Genomic DNA, 15,695 nt, shown 5'->3' with positions numbered 1-15,695 from the left:
ACTAATTATAATGATATGTAAATCAGGAAAGTGGTACAGTCAGGAACAATCTGAACGTTTAGAAAATCATTGTAATTTGGAAAAGGGAAAAAATGTTTTATGGTGACTTTATTTTTGTATTATTCAACTGAGTCCTATGAAAAAAATGACCTATAAAAGGCTTCTGAATAATGGTATCAGGTTTATTCTAAACTCTGTCTTTTCTACTAGCTGCCCAGCTGGACAGTATTGGCTTCAGCATCATCCGGAAGTGTATCCAAGCTGTGGAAACAAGAGGTGAGAACATGTGCCACAGATGGCATTAAGCTTAGGTCAACGTAATAATCAAGGCTACACAGATGTCTGTGTCATTGTTTTTATCTTACCTGTCAGGAAACAAATTGGGATTAGTCATCAGTGGGAGAATACTGTATGAAATCTGAAATGGTTTGTGAATTTAAAGGTGTTTTTCTGGTTATAGTTACATATAGGTAGAAAAAAAACTGTGCTATTTTTGGGAGCCTTTAGGGCTGGACTTTTGTCAGATAACGGAACACCCACCCGGAGTGCCATCCGACCACCTATATTACTGTATAAGGGTACCTGCTGATTCTCTTCTCGCATCTTCTGAAGGATGAAAGGGATAAGTCATTTTGAATGTACAATACCTGCTTGATTCTTTTGTTACTGAAGATAAGTTACTATCAGAGGTAGTGACTTCAGCCCCTCAACCCATACATATTAGATAGCTGTTGGTTGTTTGCCCAAAGTTATCTCGTCAGAGTTCCCGAACACGGAATACTCAGTTCGGCCAAGCACACCTGTGTTCTCCAAAAAAGCGCCAAACTCCACTTGCAGCCGGGGGGAGAGTCCAGAGGCCCCCATACAAATTAAACTGTTGGCTGATATCCGTGGATTCGGCTGACTTTTGCCTAAGGCCACGATCACACGTTAAGTATTTGGTAAGTTTTTCACTTTGGTATTTGTAAGCCAAAATCAGGAGCAGGTGAAAAATGGAGAAGGTGGTGTATTTCTATTATACCTTTCCTCTGATTGTTCCACTCCTTATTTTGGCTTACCGCTACTGATAGAATATACTGACCAAATACTGAACATGTGAACGTGGCCTAATGCTGAGCTTCATAGCAGATGGCGATTTCATTTGTTGTTGGTACTGCTGGCAGCAGGGTTTCTAACGAAATTGGACTTCACCTTTGGCAGCCAACAATATAGTTACTACTTATTTATCCAGCATAAGACGTTTTCTGAGCTACGCTGCCATGGTTCCGCAGAGGAACCAAAGCAAAAAAAAGTGAAAAATTTAGGAAAATTTTTTAGAACCCTAATACTCAAAAATGATTTGAGGGTATCGGTCACTGCAAGCATTTAGAATCCGTGTGAAGAGTTGGGAGGTTGATAATCAGACATGCACCATCATTCAAAGCAGATGAGTTTAGAATATATATTGCTTATCTAAATGGTAAATATTTGTCTACTTTGCAGCTATACTGCGTTCTGAGTTCCTGTTTATCTCTGTTTGGACCAACTCCTTGCCTGCAAATTGTAGTTTATGGGAAATTTAGATGATTTGTCCATTTAGCAATGATGTACAATAAAATAGTGGCAGTTAAGTTTTTTTTGTCTGCTGCAGTTGACAGTCACAATTAGGATACGAGGAACCAGTTAGGTCTGCTAAAAACAACTTGACCTTTTCAGAACATTTTCTGATTTCAGAGATGGATGGTTGCCATTGTTCTGAAGATTAACGTTCACTTTTTTAGATGGATTCACTTGCGTAAAAGCAACTACTGAGAGTGCTCATTGATGAAGTTGTGTCAGAAGTCCATTTTAATATGGTCACTATTCCTGAAGTTGGGATGTCACTGATTTGCACACATCAAAAAAAAAATCATACCAAGAATAATCAATTAAGAACTTTTTCCACGCTTAATGTCACCCGTAATCTGTACAAGTATATTAAGAAACAAGTAGAAATCCATTTTGCTGTGGGAAATAAAAAATAATAAAAAGTAAAATAATGTTTGTTCCATAAGTGTGGACACCTTCCTATAATTGGGGATGTGGTTATGTTCAGAATTAGTCAATCACATTTTAAACTCATGTAACCTAGTAGTCAGTACACAGCTGCCATCATTTACAGTGATTCTCAATAACCCCATATAAAGTCTTGCTGTTCTAGTAGGATTTTCCTGACATTTCTTTTACGCCTTTTGCTGAAAATTGCAATGGTCTTTAAACCGCTTACAAAACAGCAAAGGGATCTTGTTGAAATTTATCAGTCAAGAGAAGGGTACAAATTTTTTTTTTTACAAGACATTAGGTATACCATGGAACATTATGAAAACGGTCATCAAGAAGTGGCTTAAATTTGGCACAACATTGACTTTACCTAGAACTGGACATCCCTCAAAAATTAAAGAAATGACCAAATTGGTCTGGGAGGCTGTCAAAGGGCTTACAGCAACATTAAAGGAGCTGCAATAATTTCTGGCAAGTACCGGTTGTGTATTCTTTAAATGTCTGGCCTATGGAATATGGTTGGAAGACAAAAGCCTTTTACTAAGAATAACACCAAAGCCTGGCTATGTTTTGCCAAAGTCTACATTGTCTGCCAAAAGTATGTGGGAAAACATGTTATGGTCTGATGAGACCAAAGTTTAACTTTTTGACCATAATTCCAAAAGTTTATATTTGGCATAAAGACAACATTGCGCATCCCCAAAAAAAAACAAAAAACACCATACCCACAGTGAGATGTTGTGAAGGCAGTATTATAATTTGGGGCTATTTTTTGGTAATTTTATCGAAGGATTTAGTCAATGTAGTGGAAATTATGAACATGAATTATATCCACATGTAGACTTTTTATATCCACTGTAACACTACATCACAATTATAAACAACCGACTGTAAAATAGTTTGCAATACAGATTCATATCACATTTTAGAACAGTTCAGTACTAAGAGTTGAGGAATCCTCCCACACATTGTTTGCACATGACACACAGGCTCTGCAGACATATGAGAAAACTTGCAATGAAACAAGGACGGAATTGAGTCATGTTTCTTTTATGTAAAGCAATGGCAAATTGTAAGTGTCCAATTAATATAACCCCATTAATTGTAAATATCAGCAGTTATGTCAAGAATGTATCATTGGCTTGACTCCAACCCCAGGGAACACCAACAGTCTTTAGGGTGAAAATGCCTGGTCCTCCACTGCACACACTGGAGCAACGAGGAGTAAAAGATAAAGCTGGCTGCATGGGCATTGACAGTCTTTATATTTCATGGGAGATCTGGAAACTGTAACCATGCTCAACTGTCTCCTTACATTATAGATGATACAGAGGAGTGCAACATATGTAGCCTTCTATTTACTGCTCAAATGTGTACAGTGACCGGGCAACACAATTCTCTGAGTTTACCGGTTTAATTTTTTATGCAAATTTTTTTTTTTTTTTTTTTTTTTTTTTAAATCTGAAGTAATGTGCAGATAGGTTAATACAAGTTAATCAACAAATTGCATAATATCCTCAGCTAAAGATTGTTTTGTAGAACAAATCTTCTTGATTTGCTTTTTTAAGGTTTTGTTGGCTTCATCTACTATATAAGGTCCTGAAAACTTTTGTATTCGCTTCCGTTTTAGTAATAAGGCTTCTTATCAAGAAATTCATTGTTTAGAAGTTCAAATATTAAAATCCTGCTTTTTTCCACAGGAATTAATGAACAGGGGCTTTACCGAATTGTTGGCGTGAACTCAAGAGTTCAAAAACTGTTGGGTATTTTAATGGGTAAGTGCTGTGAAATAAGGATATGGGTAGTAAGCAGTTTTCTTAATAGAGCTAGTATTATTCTGCAGCAATTATCTCAAATTCATGCCCAGTTTCTATACTTGTTTTCCTAACTGATGTAACTATGTAGTCTGCAGATCTTCTTTCCTTTCCCCTGCACTCAGCATCTTCTGTGGCAGCCAGCCAACTGTACATCTGTGGATAACTTTTAAAAATCATTACTTTAATATGCTCCAAGGATATGGACTCAAATGTTTGTAAGTGAGAAAACTGCACAATCATTGGTAACCATTGTCTGAAGATTAGACATGACTGTAAAGAAAGGTCATTTCTTTGATGGTCAAACCTACGTGTATTTTCATTTTACATAAGAGTCAATTCCAGCATCCAAAAATTGTTACCGACATTTCTTTATTTTCATTTTCATACAATGGCCTGTGAACCGGAAAAGAAGTTGAAACAACATTTGTGAAAAATGATTTTGTACAGCTAGTATTTCTCCATTTAGTAAATAGTCTTCATGGCTCTTATTGACTTCCATTTATGCCAAACCAATCCAAAGGCCCCTATGCACCCAGCATAATCCAAAAATGGCATCTTACCATACGTTGGGTCAGTACTCATTGGCTTGCTTTTTTTTTCCACGGTATAAGACCTCCTTCATACGTCCGTGTTTCCAGTACGTGATGACCCGGAAACACAGATATCACACATACCCATTATAGCTTATGGGCTGCTCACAAGTCTGTGTTTTCATACTGTGTGCCTGTGCAAACCCCACGGAGACGTCTTTTTTTTTTTTTTTTTTGCCAGCAGCCCGTGCTGATGAGCCAGTACAAATTTGTGTCCTTGAAAAGCACGGACAGCAGAAGGATGGCATTAGTGTGTCCTATCCTTGTGCTGTACCTGTTTAACATCGCAAAGTATAGGAGAAGCTTTGCAATTTATTTTTTGCTTTGTCCGTACCAGAAAGACACTACTGACAGAAAAACACTGACAACAACGATATCTGTGGACATATGAAGGAGGCCTCAGAAATTAGAGTAAAAAGCATATACCACGTGGTTGAAGTTTCTTGGAATGGGTGGTGATGGTCAGTGTATGCCTAAGGAATATGTCAAAGGGAACGTTCTGCTTAGTGAAAAAGACAGTAAGGGTACCGTTACACTTAGCGATGCACCAGCGATCCCGACAACGATATGGATCGCTGGTGCATTGCTAAGTGGTCACTAGTGAGCTGCCACACAGGCAGATCTCACCAGCGACATAGCAGCGGTCGGGGGTCGCTACTTACCTGTCAGACGCGGCGATCCTGACGTCCGCCCGCGTCCACGCGTCGCTCGTCGGCGCCACAGGAAGCCCAGCAGGAAGCGCCCGACGAGAAATGATCCAGGACCTTCTCGCGCAACCAGCGATAATCAGCGGGGGAGCCGGTCGGAGGTAAATATCACATGTAGCGATATCGCTAGCAATATCGCTGCTACGTCACAAAATCGGTGACTTTACAGCGATATTGCTAGCGATATCGCAGTGTGTAACAGGGGCTTTATGCTCACCAGCGTTGCCAGCTCCAGATAACAGCTCATTCATAAGACAGAGAGGTAAACGCTTCCCAAGGCTGGTAGAAAAGGAAACACTGGTAGTGGTGCTCAGCTCATAGTGAGAACTATGTTATAACCCAGGGGAAAAAACCAGCAGCACTCAATACCAAATAAAGTGCTGAAACATGAAATGGTTAAAATGGGCAGATGAAAACACAGTCGGCTAATGCTGTTTCGCGTGAATACGCGCTTTCTCAAGGCCTCATGAAGCCTTGAGTAATAGTGTTTTCACGCAAAACTACATTGGCTGTTTGAGTTTTTCATCTGCCTTTTTCAGCATTTCATGCTTCAATAAAAGGGTAGCACTTTATTTGGTCTTTAGTGTTTGAGTGCTGCTGTTTTTTCTTACCTGGATCATAACATTCTGCTTACCCTGGTGCTGAAGGAGGACTCTCGCCTCAGACGTTATATTGCTGCGTAGTTTAACTTTCGTTAGTTCAGGAAAGTTTTGAATAAACAGATTTTATGCTGAGCTTGATTTAAAACCTGGCAGTAAAGTGTTTGTAAACCTGCCTATATTTTTAGGACTCTTTTCCTGCTCACTTGTAGTTGATAATCTTCCCCTATAACAAATGGCAATGTGTCTGTAATACTAGGACAGGATTATCTGATGAAGATCATTTGGACAATAAGGCTGTTCATAGCTCTTATCGAAAGCGATTACCTTCAGTAATTGGATTACAATCCGAGGTCCTCTTTCCTCCAGAAAGCCTTTAGGCTTAGGAGCAGATCTTTGTAGCTCGTAATCTTTATAAACAGCTATATCGGGATCAAGAAGAGTTGAACCTTACAGGCATATCCTATTCTGTAAACCATTTCATGGCCATTTATACCATATCACACTATTGCAGGCGTTTTAGCTTTAAATTTAATCATAAGTGGTCAAATTCACTAGCAATGATGAGTAGGAGCAAGGGCATGGACCTGGTATCCAAGGCTAAAATAGTCTTTGCCCTGATGGAAAACAATGTCTACTAATAGAACAATGGTCAGTATTTCTTACTCCTCATGGCAATAATTGGTAGATTTGTTTTATTATAGGAAATGTACAGGCTGTTTCTTCTAGCTTCTGGTAGGGGCTGGGCTGTGGATGGATTACCAAAGACATACTTATAGGAAATTTAGATTCGCCCCCAATGGGGACAGCGATGAAGATGTCAGTAAAGTGCTGTGGAATTAATGGTGTCATCAGTGAGCATTCTAAATAATAAGTCTTCATGGATGGCAAATCACAGCATATCCCTTTTTTGCTACTAAACATAATCATGCTACTAACACACACCCCGTAGAATGTAAGTCCGCAAGGACAGGGTCCTCTCTCCTCTGCACCAGTCCGTCATTGTAAATTCGTTTACTGTTAACGATATCTATAACTTTGTATGTAACCCCCCCTTCTCATGTACAGCACCATGGAATTAATGGCGCTGTATAAATAAATAATATACCTGAGTAAAATGCAGACTGCCTGCAGATAGTGATAGAGCGTGAGAGCTTACTAGGGCTGTGTTTTTAATTTCAGTGTATGAAATACAAACACTATACATGTTTCTAATGTAAGGGTTTGGGGCCACGGATAAAATTACCTGCAGCTTAGTTGCTATAAATGTTTATATTGAAAAGTTTTGATCCTTTTTAGTTGCGATCAGCTGAATATTAAAGCTGTGCACTCACTATAGAGTCCACAAGAAGTGGCCAACCACATTTAAGCGTGGGCGTCAGGAACTCTCATCCAACCTGCCACATGAACTGGAGGAGCATGTGACGAGACTCGTCCATGAGTGACAACATTTTCTCTAATTGCATGGTGTGTAGTCTCATGAACATCTGTGGAACCTATCTGCACATGCCCGGGCTGCCATTCTCCAAGCACTAGTACATGCCCCTCCAGCTCTGAAGTTGTGTGAATGAAAAGGGATTGCTCCATCAGGAGCTTGCCTTTCAGAATGAGAGCAAATTTGCAGCATTTGGGAGGCAAAATATTAGTACTATTTTCCACATAACCCTCCCCCCACACGCATACACTCTCTCACACACACACACTTGCGCACACCCGCATACACACACTGACATACACTCACATTCTCACATACAGACACACACGCACACTCGCTCACACACGTGCACACACACACTTGCTTGCGCGCTCACACGCGCACTCGCGCTCACACGCGCACTCGCGCTCACACACGCACTCGCGCTCACACACGCTCACAAACGCACTCGCACGCTCACAAACGCACTCGCTCGCTCACACACACGCTCGCCCTCTCCCGAATTCGCCCTCTCCCGCACTCTCTCACACACACACTTGCTCACACACACTTTAGGATAAGACACGAAGGCCTTTCTCCATCCTGATGTGATTGTGATAAAAGTATATGAAGACTACATTCACATAAAACTTGTATAGTGGTTCAGTACATTTTTCATAATATGATTATGATAACCTGAAGTTATTACAAGCCCTGGCTTTCTCCTACAACCTTGCCTAGGTGCATTTCTCATTTTCTGTTTGGCTTCTTATGTTAGTCTGTCAACAGACTGATTGCTTCTGCCGCTGTGGTCACCGTGGCAACACAGGTCACTACCTTGTTACATAGGTGATGAGACTGGCTGGCTTCATGTTGCACAAAGAGTCGATTTTAAATGTAGATATAAGCCTCTACTTATGAATAAAAAAAAATTATCACTTCTTTCCATGTTTTCCTAACCTGATATATTATTGTTGCACAGTTTTACAGCATTCATTGTAGCGCAGAGCTAGGCAATCTGGCTCTTTGGCTGTTCCAGTCTGGCCCGCAGACCAAGACAGCAGAGAGACTGATACCAAGACAGCAGAAAGGCTGATACCATGTTCCAGGGCTGCCCCGTGCTCTTGCCTGCCACTCTTCTGCCGCTCACTGTTACCACTATCCACAGACAATGAATGAATACATTGGTGGAGGACGGTGACGCTGCTTCTCCTTACACCAGCGTGTGCGCCTGAGCCAGCAGATGCGTTGACGTCTCTTCATCATGTCTGCTCTGTGGGGAGTCAGTGCTCCGGAGACTGGAGTATCAGGGCCGGACTGGGACTAAAATTCAGCCCTGGCGTTTGAAGTTATACAGGCCCACTAGTCACATGGTGACTATATAATATCTTTGTACACTTGTAGGGTACAAGAAGTGAGAGGAGATTAACACGACTATATAACATGTAGTCAGAGATGTGCCCAGGATTTCAGCTCAGTCCTATTTATTGCTTTTAGTTGCAGTACTCCCAAAGCTCTGTCCTCTTTTGTAGGCATGGTGACAGAATTCCTGGCAGAACTGCTATCCATTGGGCAACCAGACCCCCTGGTCATAGCCCTCCCCCTTCATACCTCCCAACTTTTGAAGAAGGAAAAGAGGGATTTTAGGCCACGCCCCGGCCACATCCATTTCGCAACTAGTCACACCCATGTCCATGCCCAACCGCACCCATTTAGCACTGCTGATCACATTGACTGGTACTGAGGGCACAGTGGCTGGCATTATGGGCACACTGACTGGCACTAAGGAAGAGAGAAAACAGAGAGAGAGAAAAGAAAACAAAGAAAGGAGAGAGAAAGAAAGAACAGAGAGAGAGAAAGAGGGTAAAGAAAGAACAGAGAGAGAGAGAACAGAGAGAGGAAGAAGTAAAGAAAAGAAAGAAAGAACAGAGAAAGAAAGAGAGGAAAGAAAAAGAAAGAGGGGAAAGAAAGAACAGAGAGAGAGAGAAAAAAGAAAGATTAGAGAGAGAAAATGAGGTAAAGACAGAACAGAGAATGAGAAAGAAAGAAAGAAAGATTCTATAAAGATACTATAGCAGCCTGGCACCCATTGTAGTGCCCACCTGAGCCTCCCAATGCAGGACATATCATGATCCGCTCACATGGCCGTCATCCCCGATTCCAAGGCAATCCTACTGTCCGCGCTGTCGGAGGAGGACATGGTGACGGAACTGAAGCATTCCTAGTTCCGTCACAATCTCCTCATGAAATTATCTCATTTCCGGTCAGCTTCCAGCATATCACTTCCGGTGGAACGTCATGTGTGAGTTTTAAAATGCTCCTCGGGGCTCCGCCGTGTACTCCTGTGTCCGTGGGAAAAGCCCGCTTTGTATGCTTCGTACACACTTGGCTCCGCTCCGTACATCCCGTACACATATGGCTCCGCTCCGTACACCAAGTACACACATGGCTCCGGTCCGTACACCTTGTACACACACACACAGGGCTCCGCTCCGTACACCCCGTACACACACGGCTCCTCTCCGTACACACACGGCTCCTCTCCGTACACACACGGCTCCTCTCCGTACACACACGGCTCCTCTCCGTACACACACGGCTCCTCTCCGTACACACACGGCTCCTCTCCGTACACACACGGCTCCGCTCCGTAGACCTCGTGCACACAAGGCTCCTCTCCGTACACCTCGTACACACGCGGCTCCTCCGTACACCTTGTACACACATGGCTCCTCTCCGTACACCCCGTACACGCGTGGCTCCTCTCCGTACACCTTGTTCACACGCAGCTCCTCTCCGTACACCTCGTACACACGCGGCTCCTATCTGTACACCGCATACACGGCTCCTCTCCATACACCTCGTAAACATCCAGCTCCGCTCCGTACACCTCGTACACACGGCTCTGCGCCGTACACCTCGTACACACACGGCTCCGCTCCGTACACCTCATACACACACGGCTCCGCTCCGTACACCTCATACACACACGGCTCCGCTCCGTACACCTCATACACACACAGCTCTGCTACATCTACCCTGTAAACCCCTCCAGACCCCACACATACTTACCTCATCCAGCACCATGACAACCAGCACAGCAGAGTCCGGCAGACACCAAGAGGCAAGGCTGAGTGCACAGGACCTGTGATGAGGTCACAGGAGGGGCGGAGTCAGGGGTCACATGATAAGGGGTCTGGACAAAGGCTCCTGATCATGTGACCCCCTGACTCCTCCCCTCCTGTGACCTCATCACAGGTCCTGTGTACAGAGAAGAGAGCAGGCAAGCGATGCTGTGAGTGGCTGGGGGGGAGGTCTCAAGCTAGGGCGAGGATGGGGTGCGTGGGGAGGCGTGGCGGCTTATCTCCCTGCAGTGCGGGAGGGTTGGAAGCTATAACCACCGTGCCCGCAGAGGGCCGGTGGCAGGAACAACAGCCAGCTGGCAAGCGGCCAGATGAGCTGGCGCTGCGGCCCACATGACAGCGGCCCAGCGGGAAAATGCCCGGTTGGTTATATTACCAATCCGGGCCTGTGTATGTATGTGTGTGTGTGTGTGTGTGTGTATATATATATATATATATATATATATATATATATATATATATATATATATATATATATATATACTCACTGGCCACTTTATTAGGTACACCATGCTAGTAAGGGGTTGGACCCCCTTTTGCCTTCAGAACTGCCTCAATTCTTCGTGGCAGAGATTCAACAAGGTGCTGGAAGCATTCCTCAGAGATTTTGGACCATATTGACATGATGGCATCACACAGTTGGCGCAGATTTGTCGGCTGCACATCCCTGATGCGAATCTCCCGTTCCACCACATCCCAAAGATGCTCTATTGGATTGAGATCTGGTGACTGAGGAGGCCATTTGAGTACAGTAAACTCCTTGTCATGTTCAAGAAACCAATCTGAGATGATTCGAGCTTTATGACATGGCGCATTATCCTGCTGAAAGTAGCCATCAGATGTTGGGTACATTGTGGTCATAAAGGGATGGACATGGTCAGCAACAATACTCAGGTAGGCTGTGGCGTTGCAACGATGCTCAATTGGTACCAAGGGGCCCAAAGAGTGCCCAGAAAAAATTCCCCACACCATGACACCACCACCACCAGCCTGAACCGTTGATACAAGGCAGGATGGATCCATGCTTTCATGTTGTTTACGCCAAATTCTGACCCTACCATCCGAATGTCGCAGCAGAAATCGAGACTCATCAGACCAGGCAACGTTTTTCCAATCTTCTACTGTCCAATTTCGATGAGCTTGTGCAAATTGTAGCCTCAGTTTCCTGTTCTTAGCTGAGAGGAGTGGTACCCAGTGTGGTCTTCTGCTGCTGTAGCCCATCTGCCTCAAAGTTCGACGCACTGTGCGTTCAGAGATGCTCTTCTGCCTACCTTGGTTGTAACGGGTGGCAATTTGAGTCACTGTTGCCTTTCTATCAGCTCGAACCAGTCTGCCCATTCTCCTCTGACCTCTGGCATCAACATGGCATTTCCGGCCACAGAACTGCCGCTCACTGGATTTTTTTTCTTTTTCGGACCATTCTCTGTAAACCCTAGAGATGGTTGTGCGTGAAAATCCCAGTAGATCAGCAGTTTCTGAAATTCTCAGACCAGCCCTTCTGGCACCAACAATCATGCCACGTTCAAAGGCACTCAAATCACCTTTCTTCCCCATACTGATGCTCGGTTTGAACTGCAGGAGATTGTCTTGACCATGTCTACATGCCTAAATGCACTGAGTTGCCGCCATGTGATTGGCTGATTAGAAATTAAGTCTTAACACACAGTTGGACAGGTGTACCTAATAAAGTGAAGTGGCCAGTGAGTGTGTATGTATGTATATATATATATATATATATATATATATATATATATATATATATATATACACACACACATCAGTAATGGTTAATTTTTGTAAACCGAGCATAGGTAAAACATTATGGAATCACTCAATTCTGAGGAAAAAATTATGGAATCATGAAAAACAAATCAACAAAAAAACACTCCAACACATCACTAGTATTTTGTTGCACCACCTCTGGCTTTTATAACAGTTTGCAGTCTCTAAGCCATGGACTTAATGAGTGGCAAACAGTACTCTAAATCAATCTGGCTCCAACTTTCTCTGATTGCTGTTGCCAGATCAGCTTTGCAGGTTGGAGCCTTGTCATGGACCATTTTCTTCAACTTCCACCCAAGATTTTCAATTGGATTGAGGTCCGGACTATTTGCAGGCCATGTCATTGACCTTTATGTGTCTTTTTTCAAGGAATGTGTGCACAGTTTTTGCTCTATGGCAGGATGCATTATCAACTTGAAAAATGATTTCATCATCCCCAAACATCCTTTTAATTGATGGGATAAGAAAAGTGTGCAAAATATCAGCATAAACTTGTGCATTTATTGAAGATGTAATGACAGCCATCTCCCCAGTGCCTTTACCTGACATGCAACCCCATATCATCAATGACTGTGGAAATTTGCATGTACTCTTCAGGCAGTCACCTTTATAAATCTCATTGGAACGGCACCAAACAAAAGTTCCAGCATCATCACCTTGCCCAATGCTGATTCGTGATTCATCACTGAATATGACTTTCATCCTGTCATCCACAGTCCCCAGTTGCTTTTGCTTAGCCCATTGTAACCTTGTTTTTTTCTTTTTAGGTGTTAATGATGGCTTTCCTTTAGCTTTTCTGTATGTAAATCCCATTTCCTTTAGGCGGTTTCTTACAGTTCTGTCACAGACATTGACTCCAGTTTCCTCCCATTCGTTCCTCATTTGCTTTGTTGTGCATTTCCTGTTTTGGAGATATAGTGCTTTAAGTTTCCGGTCTTGACGTTTTGATGTCTTCCTTGGACTACCAGTATGTTTGCCTTTAACAACCTTCCCATGTTGTTTGTATTTGGTTCAGATTTTAGACACAGCTGACTGTGAACAACCAACATGTTTTGCGACATTGTGTGATGATTTACCCTCTTTTTTAAGAGTTTGATAATCCTCTCCTTTGTTTCAATTGACATCTCTCGTGTTGTAGCCATGATTCATGTCAGTCCACTTGGTGCAACAGCTCTCCAAGGTGTGCTCACTCCTTTTATAGATGCAGACTAACGAGCAGATCTAATTTGATGCAGGTGTTAGTTCTGGGAATGAAAATTTACAGGGTGATTCCATAATTTTTTCCTCAGAATTGAGTGATTCCATAATTTTTTCCCTATGCTTGGTTTAAAAAAGTAACCATTACGGACTACCACATTTTTTGTTCTTGATTTCTTTGTGTTTTCTTAAAGCCATTAAGTTGCCATTTGAATTGATTTAGTTTTGTGCCGTGTCTGTGATCTGCTTTCTTTCTACAAAATTAAACAACTGAATGAACATCCTCCAAGGCCAGTGACTCCATAATTTTTGCCAGGGGTTGTATAATTAGTGTCATGGCCAAAAGTGTTGGCACCCTTGAAATTGTTCCAACAAATGAAGTGCTTCCAGAAAATTATTGCAATTTCACATGTTTTGTTATACACATGTTTATTTCCATTGCGTTTATTAAAACAACACAAAAAAAATTTAAAAAAAAACACAGATAAAAAAGGAAAATTGGACATAATTTCTCACAAAACCTCAAACATTGGTCGGACAAAATTTTTGTCACCCTCAACTTTAATATTTGGTTGCGCATCCTTTGGAATAAATAACTGCAATCATTGCTTCCTATAACCATCAACAAGCTTCTTACACCTCTCAACTGGAATTTCGGGCCACTTATTTTTTTTTTTTTTTTTAAAAAAACAGCTCCACGTCTCTCATATTTGAATGGTGCCTTCTCCTAACAGCAAGACCTCTCCACAGGTGTTCAATGGGATTTAGATCTGGACTCATTGCTGGTCACTTCAGAGACAGCGACCATGACATCATGTCTCAATCATGAGGGACACAGATTTGATATTCTATAGGCGGGAAGAATACAAATCTACAGGATTTGACATTTTACTGGCTGGAAGAATACAGATCTGCTCCATTGACCATCACTGAACCCATGGATATGTTTGGAGAAGCCAGGAATTGGACCCACCTGTCACCTGAGCCCCTTGGATACTTTTGGGAAAGCCAGGATTGGAACCCACCAGTCACCTGGCTCCATGGAGACGTTCGGAGAAGCCTCTGGTCATCTGGTCACATACTTCAATGGACTGTCAGCTTCCGAAACTTGTTCTACCTCCTCTCTGTGGGTGCCTGCCAAAATAGGGGTACAACTGGTGGGGGTAGTAACCCTGGTAGTCATCCCTTGAAGTCCGGAGTCACAGCTGTTCTAATCCTGGCAAATCAGTGGAAAGGTGAGATTCTGTAATTTTGCACCATCTTGAGTATTTTGCTTGGACTCTTGTGTATGTTATTATCTGCATGGGAGCTCAATAAAGTATTGCCACACTGTTTTACCCTCACCCTGTGGTGTTTGAGTAGTAATAACAAGGAGAGTGGGCGTTTAGTGGGATGAGCCCTGGTTCATGCGGTCTTGGGCCAACGGACGAGAGCACTCACTGACCCCACCATTGATCCCCCTACAGCATGTTGTTTACTTGAACTGAAGCAAACCCTTAAAAAAAACAGTGAAATTCCAGGTTGTGAGGTAGCAAGACATGAAAAATTCCATGTGTGGTGATTACTTTCACAAACCACTGTAAGGCTGAAATCACACTAGCATATAGTATCCGATGCAAGATGCTAATGACACTCGGCTCCAGCTCTGCTGTCAGCGTGAGCAGTGTGTCATTGCTCTATGCTCCAATTGTGTCGTATGACAGAATCAGAGCACAGGTGTGGAGGAGACAGAGAAAGTAATTTCTCCTATCTCCTCCATTGCCTGTCTTGGCGTATATTGGACAGCACTGGGATGGCATCAGAGTGCAGTCCGATGTTTCACACCCACCCATACACATGTATGAATGTGTGAGCTGAGTCTCACTGCCATTTGCACAGTGCTGCGATTGTTCTTACTCCGAATCAGCATGAGAAAATAATAGCTGATCTGCACTGCCCCATAGTATAACACATTGGGTAGCACTCGGCTGTGTTATATGCTCATGTGAGCGAGGCGTAAGTATAAAACCTGCTTCATATATGGCAGATGCTGACTGGGTTACATAGTCTGTATTCACTTGTAACTGCAGTGAGCGGAGCTGGCTCCGATCGCTTCACCGCTGTCACTGCCTGCTCTTATTGCTCTCTGCGATTCAGTTGCAGGGAACTGATGAGCTTGCAAGAAAAAGAAAAACAACCAACATGCAAGTCTGTTCTTATCTGTAGCTTTGCTATTTTATATCCTTTTGAGTCTAGCTCCATAAAATAACATGCAAACACAGCTATTCTCCTAGGGCTTGATCTGATTGTGAATTGGTACAGCAACCTATGTAATGTTACAGGATGTGCCACCTACTGAGACCATGTATTTTACAGCAGCTCCATAAAATGGCTAATCTGCTGCTGCTCAACATAACCTACATGTGCACCCTCGATATTCAATGAAAG

General features: G+C 42.8%; 1 protein-coding gene across 5 annotated transcripts in view; it reads left to right on the top strand.

Moving 5' to 3' along the window:
* Nucleotides 1-15,695, top strand: part of ARHGAP26 (Rho GTPase activating protein 26) — a 605,933-nt gene that overhangs the window by 265,310 nt on the left and 324,928 nt on the right. For all 5 annotated transcript variants that reach the window (XM_073573730.1, XM_073572997.1, XM_073572737.1 and 2 more), the window contains exons 13-14: nt 211-276; nt 3,720-3,794. In XM_073573730.1, the coding sequence (XP_073429831.1) occupies nt 211-276; nt 3,720-3,794 (141 nt within the window). The remainder of the gene's footprint in view (nt 1-210; nt 277-3,719; nt 3,795-15,695) is intronic.

This window comes from Dendrobates tinctorius, unplaced genomic scaffold (genome assembly GCF_039654945.1).
Source record: "Dendrobates tinctorius isolate UK_male_01 unplaced genomic scaffold, ASM3965494v1 ptg000001l, whole genome shotgun sequence".
NCBI lineage: Eukaryota > Metazoa > Chordata > Amphibia > Anura > Dendrobatidae > Dendrobates > Dendrobates tinctorius.
Note: the sequence above shows the minus strand (reverse complement) of the source record. Positions and strands in the feature narration are given on the sequence as shown.